This window comes from Microcaecilia unicolor, chromosome 9, assembly GCF_901765095.1.
Source record: "Microcaecilia unicolor chromosome 9, aMicUni1.1, whole genome shotgun sequence".
In the NCBI taxonomy this organism is placed as follows: Eukaryota; Metazoa; Chordata; class Amphibia; order Gymnophiona; family Siphonopidae; genus Microcaecilia; species Microcaecilia unicolor.
In genome coordinates this window covers 132002369-132026277 of record NC_044039.1, presented here as the reverse complement: position 1 = coordinate 132026277, position 23909 = coordinate 132002369, and the positions used below count along the sequence as shown (strand labels likewise).

General features: G+C 42.6%; 1 protein-coding gene across 4 annotated transcripts in view; it reads right to left on the bottom strand.

The window, feature by feature from the left end:
• The window catches only part of LOC115477628 (cytochrome c oxidase assembly protein COX16 homolog, mitochondrial), a 109607-nt gene that overhangs the window by 70631 nt on the left and 15067 nt on the right, over nt 1-23909 (bottom strand). For all 4 annotated transcript variants that reach the window (XM_030214635.1, XM_030214634.1, XM_030214632.1 and 1 more), the window contains exon 4: nt 9406-9483. In XM_030214635.1, coding sequence (XP_030070495.1) covers nt 9406-9483 — 78 coding nt within the window. The remainder of the gene's footprint in view (nt 1-9405; nt 9484-23909) is intronic.

Here is a 23909-nt window from a genome sequence, read left to right as displayed (position 1 = left end):
CCGGAAAAGGTTCGTTTGCGGAATAACACCTTTCAAATATTTGAACGTCTGTATCATGTCACCCCTGTTTCTCCTTTCCTCCAAGGTATACATGTTCAGGTCGGGAAGTCTCTCCTCGTACGGTTTGCAACGCAAATCCCATACCATTTTTGTAGCTTTTCTTTGCACCGCTTCCAGTCTTTTTACATCTTTAGCAAGATACGGCCTACAAAACTGAACACAATACTCCAAGTGGGGCCTCACCAATGACTTGTAGAGGGGCATCAACACCTCTTTCTTCTGCTGGTTATAACCCTCTCTATGCAGCCTAGCATCCTTCTGGCCACGGCTGCCGCCTTGTCACATTGTTTCTTCACCTTCATATCCTCCGACACCAACACCCCAAAGTCTCTCTCCTGAGTCGAGCTTACTAATCTCTTCCCTCCTATTCAGACAATTAAACAGTAAAATAAATGGTGGCAAACAAACTGATATAAAAGAGCCTCCTCATAGGTGGATTCCAGGTTGCTCTTTCACAGAGAGAGAATGATCAAATAACCAAGCAACTCCACCCTCTTCCCTAGTCCCATGTGGTTCAAAAGTTGGTAGGGAAGGAAAGGTGTCCTAAATTGGACTCAGAGTCCCTGCCCTCTGCAACTTCATTGGCAGAGATCTTTACTGAGAAAATTGTTACTTTATGCCAGCCTTTAAATCTGATTCTACTACACAAATTTTGTCCATTCAACGTGAGATTTCTAGCTTATCTTGGCCCCCTGAACTGTGGACCTCCATGAAAACAACCTTTCTGTTCTTGTACTGGACTTTTTTCAGTTACCGTATTTTTCGGACTATAAGACGCACTTTTTTCCCCCCAAATTTGGGAGGAAAATGGGGGGTGCGTCTTATAGTCCGAAGGTAGCGAGGTCCGATTTCGGGATCGCCCTCCCCCCGAGTTCGGGATCGCCCTCCCCTACTCACGTCACGCGATGTTCCCTGGTGGTCTAGTGACGTCGGGGCAGGAAAGAGCCCCCTCTTTCCTGCCCAGCGCGCTGCTCTCCGTCCTCCTGTATGCTGCCTGAAGGTCCCGACGTCACTAGACCACCAGAGAACATCGTGTGACGTGGGTAGGGGAGGGCGATCCCGAACTCGGACAAGACGCACCGGAGCACCTAGGTTTTAGAGGAGGGAAAAAGGAAAATTTTTTTTTCCTATTTCCCTCCTCTAAAACCTAGGTGCGTCTTATGGTCCGGTGCGTCTTATAGTCCGAAAAATACGGTAGATTCCGTAAGTTCTATTACTTCCACAATGATTCATTCTGTCTCTTGGAAAAGTTTCAACTCTGTAACTACGGTTGCTTTGTCTAAAATATTTTCTGTTTGTCCCGGGTTGATGATCCTATACTGTCATTTCTGTGCAAGACTTCGCTTCATTTTCTTTATTCCTTTCATTTTATTTATAATCAATACTTGCCTTCACTGGGGTTTGAAAAAAATTGTAATTAAACCAATCCTGAAAAAAGATGTATTAGATACATTGTTATTTAATTATAGACAGTTTCTAATATTCTATTTTTGGCTAAATAGATAGAAAAGAGTCTTTCAACAACTGAAACTTTTTGGTAAGAAAAGGAATCTACTTCATCCATGCCAATCAGGGGTTCATGAGTCACACCATTCTGAAACAAGTCTAGTAGTAAAGTCCATAGTTATATGGAGGGGTAAGGCTGTACTGATTGTTTCAATCTTATCAACCGTCTCAATCACTTTCCTGCCTGTCAGAATGTGGTTTAGAATATACTGTCCTACAATAGTTTGCTTCTTTCTTGACAAACAGGGCATATACTGTTTCTTTCAATTCTTCAGTCTCAGGATGCTGTCCTTTGGCATGTGGACTCCCCCCCCCCCCCCCCCCCCCCCCCCCCCCGGGGAGTCGATCAGTCTCCTGTTCTATTTAATTTGTATTTAAGCCCTCTCACCTTTCTGATGCAATCAAAGGGCATTAGTAATTATTTTTCACAGATGATATTCAGTTGGTATTTTTCATGGACTTAGCTCAGCCTGATCTTTCATTACTTAATGTTCACTTGAAGTTTCCTCTTGGAAAGAGGCTCATGGTTACATAAGAACATAAGAGTAGGCATACTGGGTCAGATCAATGGTCCATCTAGCCCAGTATCCTGTTTCCAACAATGGCCAAGCCGGGTCATAAGTAGCTGGCAGAAACTCAAATCGTAGCAATATTCCATGCTACAAATCCCAGGGTAAGCAGTTGTTATGTACTTTTCTTCCAGGAACTTGTCCAAACCTTTTTTAAACCCAGATTCAATAGGCGCTGTTACCACATCCTCCAGCAAAGAGTTCCAGAGCTTAACTATTATTTGAGTGAAAAAATATTTCCTCCTATTTGTTTTAAAAGTATTTCCAAGTAACTTCCTTGAGTGTCCCCCTAGTCTTTGCACTTTTGGAATGGGTAAAAAAATCGATTTACTTCTACTTGTTCTACACCACTCAGGATTTTGTAGACCTCAATCTTATCTCCCCACATCAGTCTCTTTGCAATGTGGATTATGGGGAGACCCTCAATGTCGGCCTGCTCTTCTATGTTTCTTGGTCACAGTACCTTTAGTTACTTCACTTAGGATTCTTGGGTTTACTTTTGATAATCAATTTTCCTTTCAAGCTCAGATTTCATCTGTAGCCAGGTCCTGTTTTCAAGTACTTAGGTCTATTAGGCCCTTTCTTCAGACATCAGCATTGTTTATATTGGTGTTTGACCTCTTATTGTAATGTACTTTATAATGGGTTACCTCAAAACATTGTTGCATCAACTCTAGATTAACCAAAATACAGCTATTAACTACCGGTTCATATAAATATGATGTTACACATTGTTCAAGAACAGCAAGCAGGAAGAACCTCCACGATGACCAAACCAAATCAACAAGAATAGAGGCTGACCAAAAGACTTAAGTCCAACTCAGGAGATAGTGCTTGAAAGGCGCTTTACTGGTTGCTTGAATAAAGGACCCGACATGGTCCGTGTTTCGGAATGACAAAACACCTGCCTCAGGGGTCACAAGTAGTGTTCACAGAATACACTGACCAAACAAAATTGCCAATGAGCATGCACTTGCTAACTAGAAGGAAGGAACACGGCATCCCTTCCTTCTAATTGTGGACACTTGTTGGCACATGTTTTTAATACTTCCCAAGTGCATGCTCACCACACAAAATTCATGCAAGCACAATACTTGGCATCAATCACACGGCCCTCACCGAATATAGAATAAGTGACCAAAAAGTGAAAATGGAAATATGAAGACAAAATTCAACAAAAATCCACGAATACACACTCTGCATGCAGTGTAATACTGAATGGCAACAAGAAGTGTGCATCAGAGGAGGCGTGACACAGCAGACTTGCAGCATGCTTGAGTGGGTGGCTTTTTTTTTATGCTGACACTATCGCAGCAACAGGAAGGTTGGGGGGGGTGTCACAGGGGGTGGGGTCCACTAGATTATCAGGGATATGTTTAGTGGAGTCAAGGGGGTTCGGGTCCACTAGACTACTAAGGATATTTTTGGAGTGTTAGGGGAGATTTAGGGAGTGGTAGTTGGGGGGGGGGGGGGTCCACTAAACTACCGGGGTTTTTTGGGCAATGCTGGGGGAAGGAAACCTCTGTGGAACGCAATTCTGCACATAACATTTTTGCAATGCTGATATTTCTGTGGTGTAGCATTAGACTTTTTTCTGTTCAAACTTGTAAACATCTCTAGTTGACCTTAGCATTAAAAATAAAAATGTGTGTGTTCTAAACTGCCCAGTATTCCTAACATACCTCCCCAAGTCTCTTTTACCATGCTCTTCATTGGGGCCACTAAAATACAGCAAGAACTATTATGCTCACAGCAAAAAGAAGAAACAGGCACTGAATCCTCACAGATACTACTGCATAAGAACAAGACTTGGCATCTAAGCATTATGCTCATCTTTTAAGTCTTCTGCGCACTTCCATACACTTACACAGAATAAGTAATAGCCTCATTACCATTGATGTTAACTTGCTGTGCACTGGTGTCTAACACAAGGCTTTGTAGAGGGTTAGATTCTGTACAAAACCTCTTTTCTGCATCTATGTGCTCACAAAAGTATACGTTAAAGACACACTCGTTTTACTGCACCGGACCCTTAGAGATCACATCACTATCAAAGATAGACAGTTTCCTACACACATTTTCTCCCTTTGTCTCCTCTTGCTGCTACATGTCCACAATCTAGGTATCACTCATTAAGCAGAAGTTAATGGGACTCATTAAAGTAGTGTGAAGTGGAGAGGCTGTGATTAGGTACATGATGACTCATTAGAGAAAGTAATTTGGCTGCCATGTTAGCCCACACTTGAATGCAAAGAAATAAGAGTAACAAACACAGAATATAAGGTGATGCCTTTTTATTGCACTAACACATTTTCATTAGCTTTGAGGAGTTTACACTTCCTTCTTCATGGCAGAACAGAATGAGCAAAGAATAGAGTGTGTGAGTGAGTGAGTGTATGTTAAAACCCAGTAATTTGTTGAGTCCTTTCTTGCTCTTTCCATATTGTTAGATTATTTTAAAATCTCCTTTAAGTGTCTAATAAAGTCATTAATGCATTGATCTGACCCTAAAAAACGTCCCCGTCCCCCCAGCCCATGGAGATGTGATCTTGGTTTTCCCTGTGGCATGTGATTTTATGTCCGAGGTGATTCTTGTGTCTAATATCTGATCTTTCTCTACATACATTGCAGAAAATGTCAAGGATGCTATTCTGGAGAGATAGGCTAAATGCTGATGACAAGAATCAACTTTCACAGACACAGAAAACCAAGATGATGCCTTCATGGGGGAGCACTTTTCTTGGCCAGACCACTATATCAATTACTCTTATGATCAGTGTATTTAATGAAAGTTTAAAATGCTGAAAGATTTATGAAACTTAAATATCAAACGCTTTGGAAATTACAAGAAAGGCGTTAAGAAAGATCAGAGCTTTTTTAGAAACTCGTGAGTTATAAACCTTTACTGCCTGTCATCATCTAATAACCTATCAAGCTCCACCACACCATCTTTCCCCTTCAGACTTAGCAATGGAACATTTTTTATGATTCACTTATATTTTCCAGTAATGTCATCTTTTGCTCATTCTGTTATGACCTGAGGAAGAAAGTGTTAGCTCCCAAATACTATACATATTTGGAAGCTGTATCTCACTAAGGACATACAAACACTCAAAGCAGTTCAGAGGAAGGTGGCAAAAGTGGTACAAGATTTACACCAAAAGACATAAGAGATTGAATGTACAGATATTTAAATACTTGAAAGGTATTTATACAAAATAGAACTGTCTTCGGAGATGGGGAAGTGGTAGAACTTGAAGGCATGAATTAAGTAACATCAAGCAGTACTTTTTTGGGGTGGTGGATGCCTGAAATACCCTCTGTGGTAGACAAAAACCAGTGACTGAATTCAAAAGTGTGTGGGATAAATACAGATCCCTATACAGAAACAGCATTGAATCAAAGCAAAATTAAATGACCATCACACTTCAAACAGGGTATAAAAGAATGTAATCTGCACAGAGAAGCATGTACAACTCTGGCTGTCTTGTTGGGCAGACTGGATGGACCATACAGGTCTTTATCGGCAATCATTTACTATGTTAGTATAAGGAAGTGCTTTTATTGCATTACATGTGTAAATGCCCACTGTGTGGAGATAACAATTTTAGAAACCTGCTATTTATGCGAGTACATCTGCAACACATGCAGTTTCAAAGGGGGGATGTTGCAGGCATGGTATAGGCAGGGCCATAGTTTATATGCATTAAAACCTGCTCTGAGGCAGCCGTGTCAGCTGTTCATTTGGACCTGGGGTTTGCAAGAGTGACCGAGGAATAAGTTCATCTCAAAAATCCAAAAAGTAGAGATTTTGGTTCAGCCTGGACATCCAGTTTATAAAATCCAGAACCTGCACATTGAAACCCTGAGAAACACCCCTCTTTTTGGAATGTGTTCCTCTGTAAAATGGCTGTTCCTGATGGATGTGCTACAATCTATATATGTATTTCTCTATATATGTATATTACAAAATCATCTTGTTCAGTAAGCCTTTCATAAAATACTGATCTGAAGAAGAAGGGTTATCTTTGAAAGCTAATCAAAAAATGTATTGTTAGTCCAATAAAAAAGTTATCTTATTTTCTTTTCTATGTTTTATTTTATTTCTATTATTTTAATTTGAGCAGCCATTGTGGTTAACTGAAAGTAATTACACAGAGGGTTTAGAACTACACTTAAATCTCAGCTTCTGCGGCATACATCAAATGTTGAATATATTTACTCCTGCTGATGTAAAGCCCTATATTATAGATTTAAATACCAGTAGAGAGACATCTCTACGTGTTAAATTTTCTGGATTAACTTTGATACAGTAACTATGTTGTCCCCCAGTGTTAGCTCTGTATGTCTCTGATGTAACCACATGTCTTATTTCTGACAATGTACAATGTTAAAATCTCATGTTTAGTCTTCTCTTGCCTCAAAACCCTGAATTAAACATTTTGTGATGCCTGTGTACAATCAGGGTCCCTTAAGAGTCTATGGTAAATGTGGGAACAAAAGAAGCCACAGAGAAAGATGAAGCACATATTATTTATTTAGAAAGCATGCATGCACACTTACTTATACCCACAGTTACACTTTTAGGCTTAAGAAGTCTAAAATTACAGTGGTCACAGAGACAATCCAGTGTTCGAGTAAAACAGTACTACATACATCCCTCAGTACATTTCGACTATTTTGTGGATCTCTTCTGCCCTCTGCTGGTTTAATTCCCAGTTGTTTTCTTTTTTTTTTTTTCCTCTTAGCCATTAACCTTTTAGGATCCCACCCCCTCCATGTTTTAAAACTTTTCCTCACAGAGCAGTTATAGATAGTACATGATGGTAGATAGAAACCCTCTGGGGGGGAAAAACCCAAATTCTTGGAGGAATAAAAGGTAAAACTTCATACAAACGATTCTAAAATTCAGGATACGTCATGAAACAAAATATGTGTGAAGTAAGGGTGACCATCAGTGTTTTCACTCAATCGTTATAATAATAGATACCATGACTCCAAAACATCAAGCCATTTAGAACAGCATAAGACTGAAGGGCATTTCACATCACAGGTGATCCTTACTCTAATAAAATGAAATAAAGCAAACATGCTTTAATGCAGTGGCACCCTTAGTTTCTGAGCAATTTTTCACGGCACATTCCCATCTTGGCTACATAGGTCTCCACCCCTCCCCCCCACCACATAGGTCTCCCTTTCCCTGCAGCCCCCTCCTCTCACTCCAGCACACATCTCCTCCCTAAAAGTTCAGTGCACCTCTCCCTTCCCTGCAGCCCCTCTCCTCCCAGATAGCCCAGCACACCTCTCCATTCTCTGCAGACCCCCCTCCTCCAAGAAAGTCCAGCACACCGTTCCCTGCAGCCTCTCTCCTCCCATAAGTCCAGCACACCTCTCCATTACCTGCAAGCTCCCTCTTCCCAGAAAGTCCAGGAAACCATTCCCTGCAGCCCCTCTCCTCCCAGATAATCCAGCACCTCTCTCCCTTTCCTCCCATAAGTCCAGCACACCTCTGCCTTCCCCAAATCCAGCATCACTCGCTACCTTCAATCCCACAGGTCCAGGATCGCTGCAGCTTCCTTCTCCTGCCGCCGCTGCATTGCTCCCAGCTTACATTTTTTTCAGGCTATCCGTGATTCACACAGGCACTCCGGGGCCTTCCCGCTGCAGTGTCCAGGCCTCTCTGATGCCTGTGTGAATCGTGGGCGGCACGAATACATAAGCTGAAAGTGCTGCAGGAGCAGCGGGGGGAAGGAGGAGGAAGCGGCAGATTCCGGACCTGCGGGAGGGGAAAGTAGGGAGCAATGCTGGATTGTGGGAAGGAGGTCAGGATTTTCCGCGGCACCCCTAACAGTTCACTGTAGTGCACCAGGGTGCTGCAGCGCAGTTTGGGAACTGCCACTCTAATGTGTAAACGTTCACATGCACCACACAAATATCCAAATGTAGATAAAAGATTGGTATGGCCCATCTAATCTGTCTACTAAGTTAGTTACAACTGTTAACTGTGGCTCTGTGCAAGTTACTCCCCCCTGTGCTTTCTACTATATTATAGTTTCAAAAAAAGTCTCAGACTCTTTCAACTGTTTTTCGTATGACCTCAGCAATTCAACTCAATAGTATTATACTTTACCAAAGAGCATTACGCACTTTAATCAAGACTGGTCAATATTGTTATCTTTATCATTTATCTTTCAAAATTTAGGCCTGCCATCCACTTACTAAGATTTATGAGCCTAATTTGTGACCCTAGTGCTGAAGTGCTAAATTTCTAACTTTTTCCTGCCCTAAATATACATCTGTTACCACCCACTTTTTATGCTCCTAAATTTAGTTTAGTGAAAATCTAAAGTTATGCCCTCAGCCCTGGTGAATTTTGAGAGAGGCCAATTATGGAGCATAACTCTGAAAGTTAGGAGCATAAATCCTTTCAAAAAAAAATCAGGTTCAAAGATTTCAACAGGGCATGCTCTGGGTGCAGTGTGCCATACATGTTAAAACATAAATATGCTTTTTCGTTTTACAAAGGGAATATACATATATTTCAAGAATTACCCTGTCAGCATTTACACTTCCTCTAAATCACGCATCAGTGTCAGCTAACTAGTCTTTTGGGCCTGGGGTTTCAAGGCATGAGTACACTTCAGTGGCCCGTGGTTACAAACTACAGAAGTTTTCATCCCAGCAAAATTTTATGTTGTCTACTGTGTGCACGAGTCAACAAATTCTTGAGCTACAAGCAAGGAAAGCATTCTTACCAGAACTGTAATTATGTGCAAATCTAACACAACAAAATCCATAGGGGCCCTTTTACTAAGGCGCATACAACGTGCATCAAATTAGAACTACCACCCGGCTACTGCGTGCCCCAGGCAGTAATTCTAAATTTTGACACACGTCCAAAACGCGCAGCAGAAAATAATTTCTATTTTCTATTGCGTGGAGCTAACTGGGTGGTAATCGCCCGACGATTACTGCCCGGTTAACACATGAGACCTTACTGCTAAGTCAATGGGTGGCAGTAAGGTCTCGGGCACAAAACGGGCACATGCTGATTTTTATTTTGCCATACATCCATTTTTGCCCCCCCCCCCCCCCAAAATGGCCTTTATTGCAGGCACTCTGAAAAATGGACCTGCGTATGTCCAATATAAGCGCCTACACCAGCGCAGGCCATTTTTCAGCGCATCTTAGTAAAAGGGCCCCTTTGTCTCCAATGACCTAAACACTGCATTTTACAATGGACATCAAAGTTCAAGGCAAAACCACTTACCTTTCTGTGGAGCTTCTGGGCATCATATCGAATTTGGGCGAATTCACGGAGCCCAAAAGAGCCACCAATGATAAGCAACTAAACAAACATTAGAAAAATAACACTTCAGAAAATAAAATTATAAGTCTGTGTAGCAATGGAAAGAAAAATATTTCACTTTTCAGTTGAAATGCACCGGACCCAGGGAGCTACTTGAAGGCAAATAAACCCAGGGAGCCCTCATAATCACCTTCTACCAATCCTGATGAGCTTATCAGACATAAAAATGCTTTTCTGAGGTAATGCTGATCAATACCACTCAGAGGGACAAATTGAAATACATCCAGGTATTTAGCAACATTTCCTCAAAGATCTATGCTTATGTTGTCAATTTTACAAGACAGTCCACCCACATATCAAGTGGTAGCGAACATGTTGGCTGATCAGATGTGGCCAGCACGATACTTCTCTTTATGCATTTTCAAGTGACAGAGACTGAAATAGATGCATACTAAGATCTTCAGAGTGAACAAGCATGTAGAAATTCCTGTCTCCCATGTTTTGACTTGAATCACAGAGAACACATAACCCATTGCTTCTCTAAGGGAGAGGAAGAAATAGCAAAAATCAGTAAGTGGTACAGATGGGCAGAATGGATAGGTCTTATCATCTGCTATCATTTTCTATGTTTTTGTATTCCCTCTAAGGTGCTCGGGAGTCCGCTGTCCATATTCTTACCGTCAAGGGTGATGCAGGAATCAAGCCCATGATTTCAATTGTACGGGAACTCCAAGGGATCTGGCCTGCTCTAGACAACTGAAACCACAAAACTGCTTCCATAGCGCAACATGGGCCAAAGTCTCTTGCACAGCATAGAGGGAATTCTGTCCACTTTCTAATCTCAAACTAGAAAAGCAGATTGTAAGGTTTCTGCATTACAACATTTATGCCCAAGTTCCAACAACTCTGTCATTTCATTGTTTGCTGCTGTAGAAGAGGATGGCAAACAGACAAAGAATTTGTGTGACCATGGGATAGCAAGATGACTACAATCTGTCACCTGCTTGAAATATGATTAGTGTCTCCATGGAGACACTAGAGCATGTACACTCATGCAGCAAATCTTTCCATCTACTTGCTGCTGGCTAGCGCCCAAGTTATTCTTGCTATACAACTGGAGGTAGCACAAAATTATCACCCTTATCTGCATGGCCAGCAGCAAAAGCAACGGAGGGAGCAGTGCAAAGCAAGAAGAAGGAAAAGGAAAGGGAAGTAGGTGAAGACAGAATAATGACAGAAAGAGGAGGATGGAGAAATGCCAAAAGAAAGCTCTAAATAGAGAAAAGATAGGCCATGACATCACAGAATTGCAAGGTCCGTTTCACTTGCTATAAAGATTCTTTTTTGCTAACAGTGTACATGTCTTTTTGAATCCTTAGTTGCACGTGCTGAAATTCAGTCTTCCTGTGGTGCTCACACTCCAGCAGATATCAGTGAAATGAGCATTAGATCATGAATGGCACTAGATTCAGAAATATCATATAGAAAAGATGATGCCAAGGGAAGCAGAGGGACATAATAGAGACAGGATACAGGTATTTACTTAACATGCATAAATTTGGCCAAGGGAGGAATGTAAGATGAAGAAGAAAGAGAAACTGGGTGCGTATAATAAAAAACGAGAATGTGGAGGAAGAATGATGTCAAGAGAAGAGAGATCAGAGTTACTAGAACAGTGATAAACAGGAAACTCAAACAATGGTACCAGATTATACGTTAGCAAAACTTTTCCCATCTGGTACAATCCACAGCTGTCAAAGTTTTATATAATGCGTGTAAATTTGACCCTGTCACACCCCTTTTCAAACAGAACATTGATTACCCGTCTCCTACTTACAAAACTGCTTCTGTTGGTAAACAAACGTCTCCTACAGTCAGCCCTGACTACATCTCCAAGTTGCTTATTCTATACGCCGCTCCCAGACCCTTGCGATCATCCCAGCAGTCCCTTCTTGTACCTTCCCCCTCCCTCCGTCATACGTCTCAATAGTACTCGAGCCACTGCCTTTTGCCCGAAGCTCTAGAACTCTTGCCTTCCCATATCAAATCCGAACCCTCATATCTTGTTTCTAAGAAACGTATCAAATCGTGGCTTTTTAATCAAGCTTTTCCTTCTGGACATGCCATCTATACTATCTATACTTTTTCTCTCTCCTCCCCTGCTCCTCTGAGCTTTTATTGTTAACTGCCTAGCTGCCATTTGGCAATTGGTGGTATATCAAATACAATAAAATAAAAAAAAAGTTTTCAGCCCCCTTAACTTGCTATGTAGTTGTATGGTACTGTTACAGCTTCTATTCTTAGGTGTTTATAAATTATCAATTTAGGCCTTTATTTTCAAGCTGATTAGGAGGTTCTTTGAAAATATAGGCGTTTATTGGTGTTTTTGCGCCACTAGAACTTTTCCTAGTGGAATCAAATATGTGCATTTGTGTCACTTAGGAGTCATCCGTGCAGGTCCTATTTTGTGGAACAGTTTACCATTAAGACTTAGGAAAATACAAGAGATTAAACCGTTCAAAAGAGAATTGAAGATATCTCTCTTTATACAAGCATATAGGTCGACTGATTGAGAAGCTAGAAGAGATCAGGTTGAGTAATGAGACTGAAGCTAAGATTTTATGTTGTTTGTGATTATATTTTAGTTAGTTTTAATGTCATGTTGTTTGAAGAAATGTATTTTGATTTTATGTATGTATATCTTGTGATTTGTGTTTACATTTTACTTAGTTTTAATGTTACGGTGGTGTGAAGAAATGTATTTTGAGTTTATGTATGTATATCTTGTGAACCGCTGAGAACATTTGGATTGTGTGGTATATAAAAATGTTTAAATAAATAAAAACTGAGTGTAGGGTACAAGATGAACCAGGGGAGGTTGAAAGAATACTAAGGGGAGTGGCATTTTTCCAATGGTTATTCAATGAACGCTTATTTTAAAATATTTCATCAGCGATATCTGAATCATTGTTTATTCGTTAAAAACTAAAACCAGAAGCTCTAATTATCAGTCTCCTTTTGTTGATGCCATTATTTAACTTGATATAGATATCTACTTACTGGGAAACTCATTATGGAGGACAATTTTCAAAGCAATTTTCATAGATAAAATGGTAGATTGCCCACAGAAACTGGCTTTTGCAAAATTGCTCATGCTATATTAAGTGTGCTGTTTAGCACCTGCTTTCACCTACTGTAGCACAAGACATTCCCGAGCAGGATTGGGGTGAGGTTTGAACTACCCACGTACTTTTTTCTGATTAAACATGCACACATTTTCGTAGCTCAAAAGTATCTGCAAGTCGTGGGGTGTAAATGTGTGTGTGTACATTTCCTGCCCCCCCCCCCCCCCCCACTACACGACACCAGAACAAGCCAGCCCTTCAGAGATTGTGGCCCTATACTATGACTGGAAGGTAGGGGGAACTGGGAGACTTCTGGGGACTAGGAGGTGGGCCTGGGGGAGAGGAACTATGCTGGATAAGGAGACAGGGAGGGATATGGAGGAGGAACACAGAGGCATATAGGACATAAATGCTGGATATGGGGTGGAGAGAAAAGGGTAGGTTTACTGAAGGCTGAGAAAGGAGAGATTAGTGATAGGGATGGATGGGCTGGGTGGAGAGAAATGGAAAGCTATGGGTAGGTGTGAAAGAGCAAGGAGTGTTTGGTATAAGTAATATCTAGACAATCCGAAGGATCCAGCCTCTACTCAGTCAGCCGAGTCCCCAGATCCTGCTGCTGGTCACATCCCCGTATTCTTTGCTGCACACCCTACCCCCCAAAAATCCCAAGATTCCTGGGCCCCAGAGCCTGGCCAATGCAGCAAAGGATCCAAGGACACAGCAGCAAGATCCAGCGGCAATGCGGTTGCCAGAGGATCCAGGGACGCAGCAATAAGAACATAAGAATAGCCAAACTGGTCCATCTAGTCCAGTATCCTGTTTAACAGTGGCCAATCTAGGTCATAAGTACCTGGCAGAAACCCAATTAGTAACAACATTACATGCTACCAATCCCAGGACAAGCAGTGGCCTCCCCATGTCTGCTTCAATAACAGACTATGGACTATTCCTCCAGGAACTTGTCCAAACTTTTTTTTAAACCTAGATATGCTAACCACTGTTACCACATCCTCCAGCAACAAGTTCCAGAACTTAACTATTTGTTGAGTGAAAAAATATTTCCTCCCATTTGTTTTAAAAGTATTTCCATGTAACGTCATTTAGTGTCCCCCTAGTCTTTGTACTTTTTGAAAGAGTAAAACATCGATTCACTTCTACTCGTTCTACACCACTCATGACTCTACAGTAGAGAATGACACAGGGATGGGAATCCATGGCAAAATTTTTTTGTTTACCAACGTTTACAGCAGCCACTGTATATCATAAAGGCCATGAAAAGGTGCCAACCATACATGTTTCTAGTTTTTATTATAAGTTGTTTTGCTCTCCTTGAGATGGGAGCAGACTTAAGAGTTGAAAGGGAATTATAAATGTGCTTTTTTCTGAAAAATACCTTTCTAAGGGTGTAGAAATTTGTGGTTTGACATTTTGGCCTGTGCTGACTTGTGATAAGTTGCTGGTCAGCAACTGAGCCAGAGACTCCTATGACTAAGGACACCTTCACTATTCAGATAAACAATCAGAAGAAGTAAGTGGGTGTGAGCAAAACTATAGCCCTAGCACGAGGGTGGGGGTGGTAACTTGATAACATACCCATTATCTAATGAAAACTTATGCTTAAATGCATGAGAGGCCCTAACTGCCAATATAATAAGAGAATAAATGATAGAATTTGATTCATAACAGGAAACAGAATATTCTGGAAAGATGCATGTTCATTAGGTAGGAAGGGTAATTACAATTAAGATAATGAAGAAAGGAAGAAAAAAATAATGGAGTCGCTGCTGAAAGACAGGATAGTTAACTATCTAGAAGCTAATCGGTTACAGGAACCAAGGTAACATGGCTTTACTGAAGGAAAATCCTGCCAAACAAATCTTATTGACTTCTTATCTTGCTGCACCATATGCTTGGAATAGACTTCCTGACCCGGTATGTCAAGCTCCATCTCTGGCCGTCTTCAAATCTAAGCTAAAAGCCCACCTTTTTGATGCTGCTTTTAACTGCTAACCCTTATTCACTTGTTCAGAACCCTTATTTTAGCATCCTCACCTTAATATTCCCTTATCTCTTGTTTGTCCTGTTTGTCTGTCCTAATTAGATTGTAAGCTCTGTTGAGCAGGGACTGTCTCTTCATGTTCAAGTGTACAGCGCTGCGTACGTCTAGTAGCGCTTTAGAAATGATAAGTAGTAGAAGTAGTAATTTAAGAGGAAACAGAACTGAGGATGGCGAGCCTCAATGTGCCTACACTAGCAGGTGGACATATTAAACAGCTCCCAGGGAAAACTCTGTTTTTAATTTGCTACTTATTATACTGTATTGGGAGTTTATTTGTTAATATTTCAATAATTACTGATTGGCTTCTTTGACAATTTAAATAAACATTTATTATGTCTAATACTTATTTAGTAGCCAGAGTTTTCTTGCCTGGAATTCTGCCTGGGAAAGTAAAGATTTACTCTTTCAGAAGGTTACTTCTGTTGCAGAGGCAAGACAGAAGTGACCACCATCTAGTCATTAAACATGCTTAAACGTGGGTATACTGCTGCACTATTTTATAAAAGGCCTTTTCTACTGAAAAGCCTTTACAGAATTACCCTCATAAGAGAATAAATATGTACAGGAGAGAAAGGTTATGCATGTGTGTCATGGATAACAATATAATTTTCTAATTGTAAGCTCTGTCGAGCAGGGACTGTCTCTTCATGTTCAAGTGTATAGCGCTGCGTACGTCTAGTAGCGCTATAGAAATGATAAGTAGTAGTAGTAGTAGTACTAATTGTTTGCACAGTATTTAGGTGACTAGCCTGCTTATTTTAGAAGGAGAAGGGGGCCATCTTCCGATACAAATCGGGAGATGGGTGTCCTTCTCCTAAGTTCGCCCAAATCGGCATAATCGAAAGCCAATTTTGGGTGTCCTCAACTGCTTTCCGTCGCAGGGACGACCAAAGTTCAAGGGGGCGTGTCGGCAGTGTACCGAAGGCGGGTCAGGGGTGTGATTAAGAGATAGGCGTCCTCGGCCGATAATGGAAAAAAGAAGGGCGTCCCTGATGAGCATTTGGCCGACTTTACTTGGTCCCTTTTTTTTCACAACCAAGACTCGAAAAGGTGCCCGAACTGACCAGATGACCACCGGAAAGAATCGGGGATGACCGCCCCTTATTTCCCCAGTGGTCACCAACCCCCTCCCACCCAAAAAAAAAAGAAAACAAATTACAACACATTTTTGGCCAGCCTCTATGCCAGCCTCAAATGTCATACCCAGCTCCATGACAGCAGTATGCAGGTCCCTGGAGCACTTTTTAGTGGATACAGTGCACTTCAGACAGGTGGACCCAGGCCCATCCCCCCTACCTGTTACACGTGGTGGTAAATGGGAGCCCTCCAAAACCCACCTGAAACCCACTGTATGCACATGTAAGTGCCCCCCCTTCATCCCTAAGGGCTATGGTAGTGGTGTAGAGTTGTGGGTAGTAGGTTTTGGGGGGGCTCAGCACACAAGGTAAGGGAGCTATGCAGCTGGAAACAATTTGTGATGTCCACTGCAGTGCCCCCTAGAGTGCCCGGTTGGTGTCCTGACATGTGAGGGGGACCAGTGCACTATGAATGCTGGCTCCTCCCATGACCAAATGCCTTGTAGTTGGTCATTTTTGAGATGGGCATCCTCGGTTTCCATTATCGCCGAAAACTGAGGTCGCCCATCTCTAAGGTTGACCTAAATGTTGAGATTTGGGCGTTCCCGACCATATTATTGAAACGAAAGATGGATGCCCATCTTGTTTCGATAATACGGGATGGCCCACCCCTTCGCCGGGACGCCCTTAAAGATGGGCGCCCAGTTCGATTATGCCCTCGCACACTATTAGAACTGGTTTTAATTTTTGTTTATTCCCAGATCTTTTGGCTGGTTAGCTTTACTGTTTAAACTGTTAGAATTGATATTTCTCTATATTCCCAGATCTTTTAGCTACTCTTATTGTAATCCGCATTGAACTATTTTGGTAATTGGAGACTATAAATGTAATTGTAATTTTGTACACCTCAAAGATTAACATTAAGGAAAGAAAATGGAATGATTCATAGAGGAATGATTTTTTTTTTGAGTGACTCACAAAAGGCCATCTGTTGCTTTCAATTCTCCAAGACAACTTCTTTAGAAACTGATTGTGTATAGCTAATCTCAAATGTATTAAATGAGTATATAGAAAAGGTTTATCATTTACAACTTATTTTTAACTTTTAATTCTACATATCAAATTCTCTGAGCCAAAGGTTTTTTTTTTTCTTCCAGAAAAGTCATTCAGAACTACATTGCCACAAGAAAGGGAACATTTCTAACACACTGAGGTGAAGATGATCAAAAGCCCCACGCTTCCAAACAGTGCTTTAAAAATAATGCTGGAGTAGCACGGGGCTTTACTACCCCTATGATCAGAGATAATAGCATGCAAATTTAAGAAGCAAAAATACATAGTAAAAATTTTTTTAGATACATTAAAAGCAGGAAACCGGCCAAAGAGTCGGTTGGGCCGCTGGACGAAAATGGTGTTAAAGGGGCGATCAAGGAGGACAAAGCCGTAGCGGAGAAATTAAATGAATTCTTTGCTTCGGTCTTCACCGAGGAGGATTTGGGCGGGACACCGGTGCCGGAAAGAATATTTGAAGCGGGGGAGTCGGAGAAACTAAACAAATTCTCTGTAACCTTGGAGGATGTAATGGGTCAGTTCAGCAAGCTGAAGAGTAGTAAATCACCGGGACCTGATGGTATTCATCCCAGAGTATTAATAGAACTAAAAAATGAACTTGCGGAGCTACTGTTAGAAATATGCAATCTGTCCCTAAAATCGAGTGTAGTACCGGAAGACTGGAGGGTAGCCAATGTTACTCCGATTTTTAAGAAGGGTTCCAGAGGAGATCCGGGAAATTATAGACCGGTGAGTCTGACGTCGGTGCCGGGCAAGATGGTGGAGGCTATTATTAAGAATAAAATTGCAGAGCATATACAAAAACATGGACTGATGAGACAAAGTCAGCACGGATTTAGTGAAAGGAAGTCTTGCCTCACCAATCTAATGCATTTTTTTGAGGGGGTAAGCAAACATGTGGACAATGGGGAGCCGGTTGATATTGTATATCTAGATTTTCAGAAGGTGTTTGACAAAGTGCCGCACGAAAGACTCCTGAAGAAATTGCAGAGCCATGGAATCGGAGGTAGGGTATTATTATGGATTAAGAACTGGTTGAAAGATAGGAAGCAGAGAGTAGGATTGCGTGGCCAGTATTCTCAGTGGAGGAGGGTAGTTAGTGGGGTCCCGCAGGGGTCTGTGCTGGGTCCGTTGCTTTTTAATGTATTTATAAATGACCTAGAGATGGGAATAACTAGTGAGGTAATCAAATTCGCCGATGACACAAAATTATTCAGGGTCGTCAAGTCGCAGGAGGAATGTGAACGATTACAGGAGGACCTTGCGAGACTGGGAGAATGGGCGTGCAAGTGGCAGATGAAGTTCAATGTTGACAAGTGCAAAGTGATGCGTGTGGGTAAGAGGAACCCGAATTATAGCTACGTCTTGCAAGGTTCCGCGTTAGGAGTTACGGATCAAGAAAGGGATCTGGGTGTCGTCGTCGATGATACGCTGAAACCTTCTGCTCAGTGTGCTGCTGCGGCTAGGAAAGCGAATAGAATGTTGGGTGTTATTAGGAAGGGTATGGAGTCCAGGTGTGCGGATGTTATAATGCCATTGTATCGCTCCATGGTGCGACCGCACCTGGAGTATTGTGTTCAGTACTGGTCTCCGTATCTCAAAAAAGATATAGTAGAATTGGAAAAGGTACAGCGAAGGGCGACGAAAATGATAGTGGGGATGGGACGACTTTCCTATGAAGAGAGGCTGAGAAGGCTAGGGCTTTTCAGCTTGGAGAAGAGACGGCTGAGGGGAGATATGATAGAAGTGTATAAAATAATGAGTGGAATGGATCGGGTGGATGTGAAGCGACTGTTCAAAAATATCCAAAATATCAAATATCCAAAAATACTAGGACTAGAGGGCATGAGTTGAAGCTACAGTGTGGTAAATTTAAAACGAATCGGAGAAAATTTTTCTTCACCCAACGGGTAATTAGACTCTGGAATTCGTTGCCGGAGAACGTGGTATGGGCGGTTAGCTTGACGGAGTTTAAAAAGGGGTTAGATAGATTCCTAAAGGACAAGTCCATAGACCGCTATTAAATGGACTTGGAAAAATTCCGCATTTTTAGGTATAACTTGTCTGGAATGTTTTTACGTTTGGGGAGCGTGCCAGGTGCCCTTGACCTGGATTGGCCACTGTCGGTGACAGGATGCTGGGCTAGATGGACCTTTGGTCTTTCCCAGTATGGCACTACTTATGTACTTATGTACTTATGTACACTAACTCTGATCATAGGGTAAAAATGCAGGAGGATTGTGCCTGAATCCTCCCGCACTTGACAGGTCCGGGCTGTCAAAAGCCCAAACCTATCAAACACAGGGGCTGGAGGTTCATGGGAGCTCCAGACCCCCCAGCAATGCAAGGCCCTGGTGGCCTAGTGCCCACCCCGAACCCCTGCACCCCCACCCCAAACAAGCAACAGGAGGGACTGGAGGTCCAGTGACCTCCCCTGGACACAAGTTCATGGGGGGTGGGCTGGAGATCTGGTGAATTTCCAGGCCCCCTAACCCCCCCCCCAAAAAACCCCCCCCCCCACAAAAACAAGTCCCCCAAGCTGGGGGTCTAGCTGCCCCTTCACCCTGTACCTAAATGGCGGAGGAGGGAATAGTACACTCCCCCCTCTTCCAGTGCTACCTTGAAAATGGCGACACCCAGCCCTGCCCAGTGCATCCTGGGATGTACTAGGTGGGGTTTTCCCTTATATGGTGGTGAAGCCCCACCCAGCGCATCCCAGGATGCACTGGGCGTGGCTGGACACTGACTTTTTCAAGGCGGCGCTGGAAGAGAACAGAGTGTACTACTCCCTCCTTCGCAACTCGGTACGGGGGAGCTGGGAAGGTGGCCGCTAGACCACCAGCTTGTGGGGGCTTGTGTTCACAGTACACTGGGCCACCATGGCTTTTTTTTTTTTATTGAGGTGCGAGGTAGGGTTAGGAAGGCTGGAGATCTACCGGTCAGTAAGTGATGTTAGCGAGATGGCTGGACCCTGCATCTCTAAAGTGGGGGAAACGGTGCAAGGACGTGTATTTTGTTTCGGAGATGAATTGCTGACAGCATGAATGACTGGGAAGATGCATCAGGTAAGGATGCAAACACCCACAGAAGGTGAACTCTCCACAGGAAAACCAATGAAAGGCAAAACACACAGGTAAGGATGCATCAGGAGGGGCTTAAAAAGAAAGCTGAACAAAGTATACAATGGAACAAGGTCAATGAGGACTTTCGCTCCTTACCAGTTAAGTTTAATACCTTATCAATGTGGTATAAAGACACTCTTGCTGCCTGTAAGGCTCCTCATATAGAGGTCTTAACTAGAGTATGGATAGAGGATTTAGGAATAGATGTTAATAAAGAAAATTTATGTAAATATTGAGAGGAAGGTTATAAGCTAATTCCCTCAGTTCCGCTCTAAGAAATTATTTTGAAGACCTGTCATAGAATATATATTACAAGGTATAAAGGGTTCCAGATGAAACTTGGGGAAGATGATAGATGTTTAAAATGTAAAATAAATTGGGGCACATTACTCCATTCCTTTCTGGAATGTCCCATATTAGGAGGTCTCTGGTGCCAGGTATTATACTTGGGTAAGCACCCTCTCTACTACATATACATTGCTCATGTTGGGGACTAAAAAACAGATGAGGAAACTTATACTGAAAGGATTGTTTCCACATCTCAAAAAAACGTTTATTCTTTATGCTTTGCTTATGATCAAGAAACAGATCCTAAATGACTGGTTAACAGATAAAGCCCCAGATTTCCAAATCTGGGTGCAATGGATGGGCAAAAATGGCTATTTTGAACTGTGTACTTATTATAAGTATAATTCTAAGCCATGGGTTAGGACTTATCCAGCATTATGGAACAAACTATGCTTCCACTTTGATGAGTATCTTGTCTACCAGGGTTTATGGATATTTGTTGAGTGAACTGAACCACGCCAGCCAAGAATGGGGGAGGGGGTATGTATGGGGTGTGCAAGTGTGAGTGTGTTGAATTAAATATAAAATCACTCAGCGGATTATGAGCTTTCAATATAAGAAACACCTCCCCCCCCTGGGGTGTCCTTGGTTTTGACATCTTAAAATTTCTTGTATCACTGTTTGGAAATCACTAGACTGTACCTTGGCTGATTGTAGTTGTATTCCCTTTAGTATGGAATTCTGACTGAAAACACAGCAGTTATCCTATATAATAATTCTCACCTCCAACAGGATGTGCCTGGGACCGTGCCTGCCGGAAGTGGTCTGCTAGGCAGGCACGCACTGACCTCAGTGACATCAGTGACAGACAATTTGGCAAAGCAAAACAATCTGAGTGCTGGCCATTAGGACACAGGGTTGATAGGAGAGTTTTAAAAGACTGAAGGAACCGAAAGTGTTAAATGGGGGGAGGGGGGAGTTCTGAACGACTGAAAGACATGAACATTTGGGAAAGGAAAACAATCTGAATGCTGGCCATTAGGACACAGGGTAGATAGGAGAGTTTTAAAAGACTGAAGGAAATGAAAGTGTTAAACTGGAGAAGTGGGGGGGGGGGGGGGGGGGGGGGGGGGGGGGGGGGGTGGGGGGGGGGGGGGGGGGAGTTGTGAATGACTGAAAGACATGCAAATTTGGGACAGGAAAACAATCTCAATGCTGGCCATTAGCACACAGGGTACATAGGAGAGTTTTAAAAGACTGAAGGAACCAAAAGTGTTCGGGGGGGGTGGTGGGGGGGCAAGTTCTGAATGAATGAAAGAAATGAAAATTTACGAGAGGAACACAATCTGAATGCCGGGCATTTGTACACAGGGTAGGACAGGACACTTTTTTTTAAAAAAATGAAGGACGTGAAAGTATTACATCTTGGGGGAGGGGTGAGGAGGAAAGCGGTGGGGTATCCGGATACTGGGCGTTAGGGCCACGGGGGTACATAGACTTTTGAAAGCCTTAAGGAACCCAAAGTGTGGGAAGGAGGAGGAAAAGGAGGGGAGGGAACGGGGTGAGGGGCATTAGGAACAGGGGAGGGGGCCCTGTCACACACTCTCATTCTCACACACACACTGTCACACAGACAGTCCCACTCTGTCACACACCCGCACATTCACTCTGGCTCTCTCTCTCTCTCAAACATACACACTCCCAGGAAAACCTTGCTAGCGCCCGTTTCATTCGTTCCAGAAACGGGCCTTTTTTACTAGTAACACAGAAATGCAAATAAAATTATTTAAAAAAAAAAAAGAATTACGCTTAGGTCAGACTTTACAAATGTGAAAGAAGTAGAAATGGAGGACATTAGAGAGCAGTAGAATGAAGAGAACAGGAAATAGTGACTGAACTAAACATTTAGGGCCCAATATTTAAAATAATTTAATCAGGCAGCAGAGGCTCCTACCCATTAAATCATGCTAACTAGGGCAAACCAGGATATTCAGCAGAACTTAACCAGGCAGGGCTGGATTAACACTACATTGAGTTTTAGGTACCATATATTTGTGGATCCTCTACCATCATTTCACCTCTCCAGAAGTAGCAGGGAAAGTGCACAGCCTAGCTGTAGGTATGATAGCATAGTAGCTTGTGAGTGAGCATGGGGACCATGCAAGCACATGCTTTGAATGAAGAGGCTTAATGGTTACAGCTGGAAAGCTACCCTGTTCCAGGAGGGAAATTCTGAGCCAGTCCTGGATTTGTGCTACCCTATCTTGGTGCATTATGGGACCTGAACTGCTGATTTCAACTGGTAGAACTAGGAACTACAAATAGAACACTGAATTGGGATACAAGTTGAAAAACAGGACTGGTCAAAAAAAAAAAGTCTCCCTCCTGGAACTGGGTAATTTGGCAGCTCTGCAACAGTGAGCTAAGAACCAGGGAAGCTGAGCAAGTCATTTTTACTCTCCATTGCCTCTGGTACAAACTAGAGATTCCAAGGGTAAACTGCCTGAAAGAGTGAGAGATTTAAGGATCATGTATGCAAGATTAATTTACAAAGTTTTATGTATGAAAAAAAGCGTCACAAATAAAATATTTAGTGCTTTTTTAAGCTTCTGAAAGGATATAGGCAGAATGGAGGCAGTATTAGGACAGTGTTCAAAGGAATTTGTCCAAGTAATTTAATCGTTAACAGGGTCTCTGGGTTGAAAACTTCTCTTCACTTAGTATGTGCACAGGTACATTTAAAACCAGTGAACTTCTCCATGCCAGCCCAGATTTTCAAAGGAAAGCTTTACTTACATGAGAATGTCCTCACCAGGGACAAAGAAACATACGCAAGTGCATGAACTCTCCAGCTCTCTTTTCCAGTGTGGTCCTCCTGCTGCTTATGTGCTCATTCAGGCAGTGCCCCCACCAGGTCTGCCCACCATCATAAAATATTCTGGCATTTGCTGCCTATTCTTTTCCTCAGCCAACAGCAGCCCTTTCATACTTACCCCATTCTTCAGTTCTAATAGTTTTCAACAATCTCCCCCCCCCCCCCCCCCCACAACACTCATTAGGATCTACTGACTCTCTCCAAAGAACCTGTGCAAAGCTCAGCTTCCCCCAAAGAGATTGAACAAACAGGAGACAAACAGGTTTATTTTCGAAAGAGAAGGACGCCCATCTTTCGACACAAATCGCAAGATGGGCGTCCTTCTCACAGGGTCGGCCAAATCAGCATAATCAAAAGCCAATTTTGGGCGTCCTAAACTGCTTTCCGTCACGGGGACGACCAAAGTTCATGGGGACGTGTCAGAGGCATAGAAAAGGCGGGCCTAACACATGGGCGTCCTCAACCGATAATGGAAAAAAGAAGGGCGTCCATGATGAACACTTGGGTTGACTTTACCTGGTACTTTTTTTTCTTACGACCAAGCTACAAAAATGTGCCCTAAATGACCAGATGACCACCGGAGGGAATTGGGGATGACTTCCCCTTACTCCCCCAGTGGTCACTAACCCCCTCCCACACTCAAAAAAAACTTTTAAAAAATATTTTCCCAGCATCTATGCCAACCTCAAATATCATACCCAGCTCCATCACAGCAGTATGCAGGTCCCTGGAGCAGTTTTTAGTGGGTACAGTGCACTTCAGGCAAGTGGACCCAGCCCATCTCTCCCCCTACATTACACTTGTGGTGATAAATGTGAGCACTTCAAAACCCACCTGAAACCCACTGTA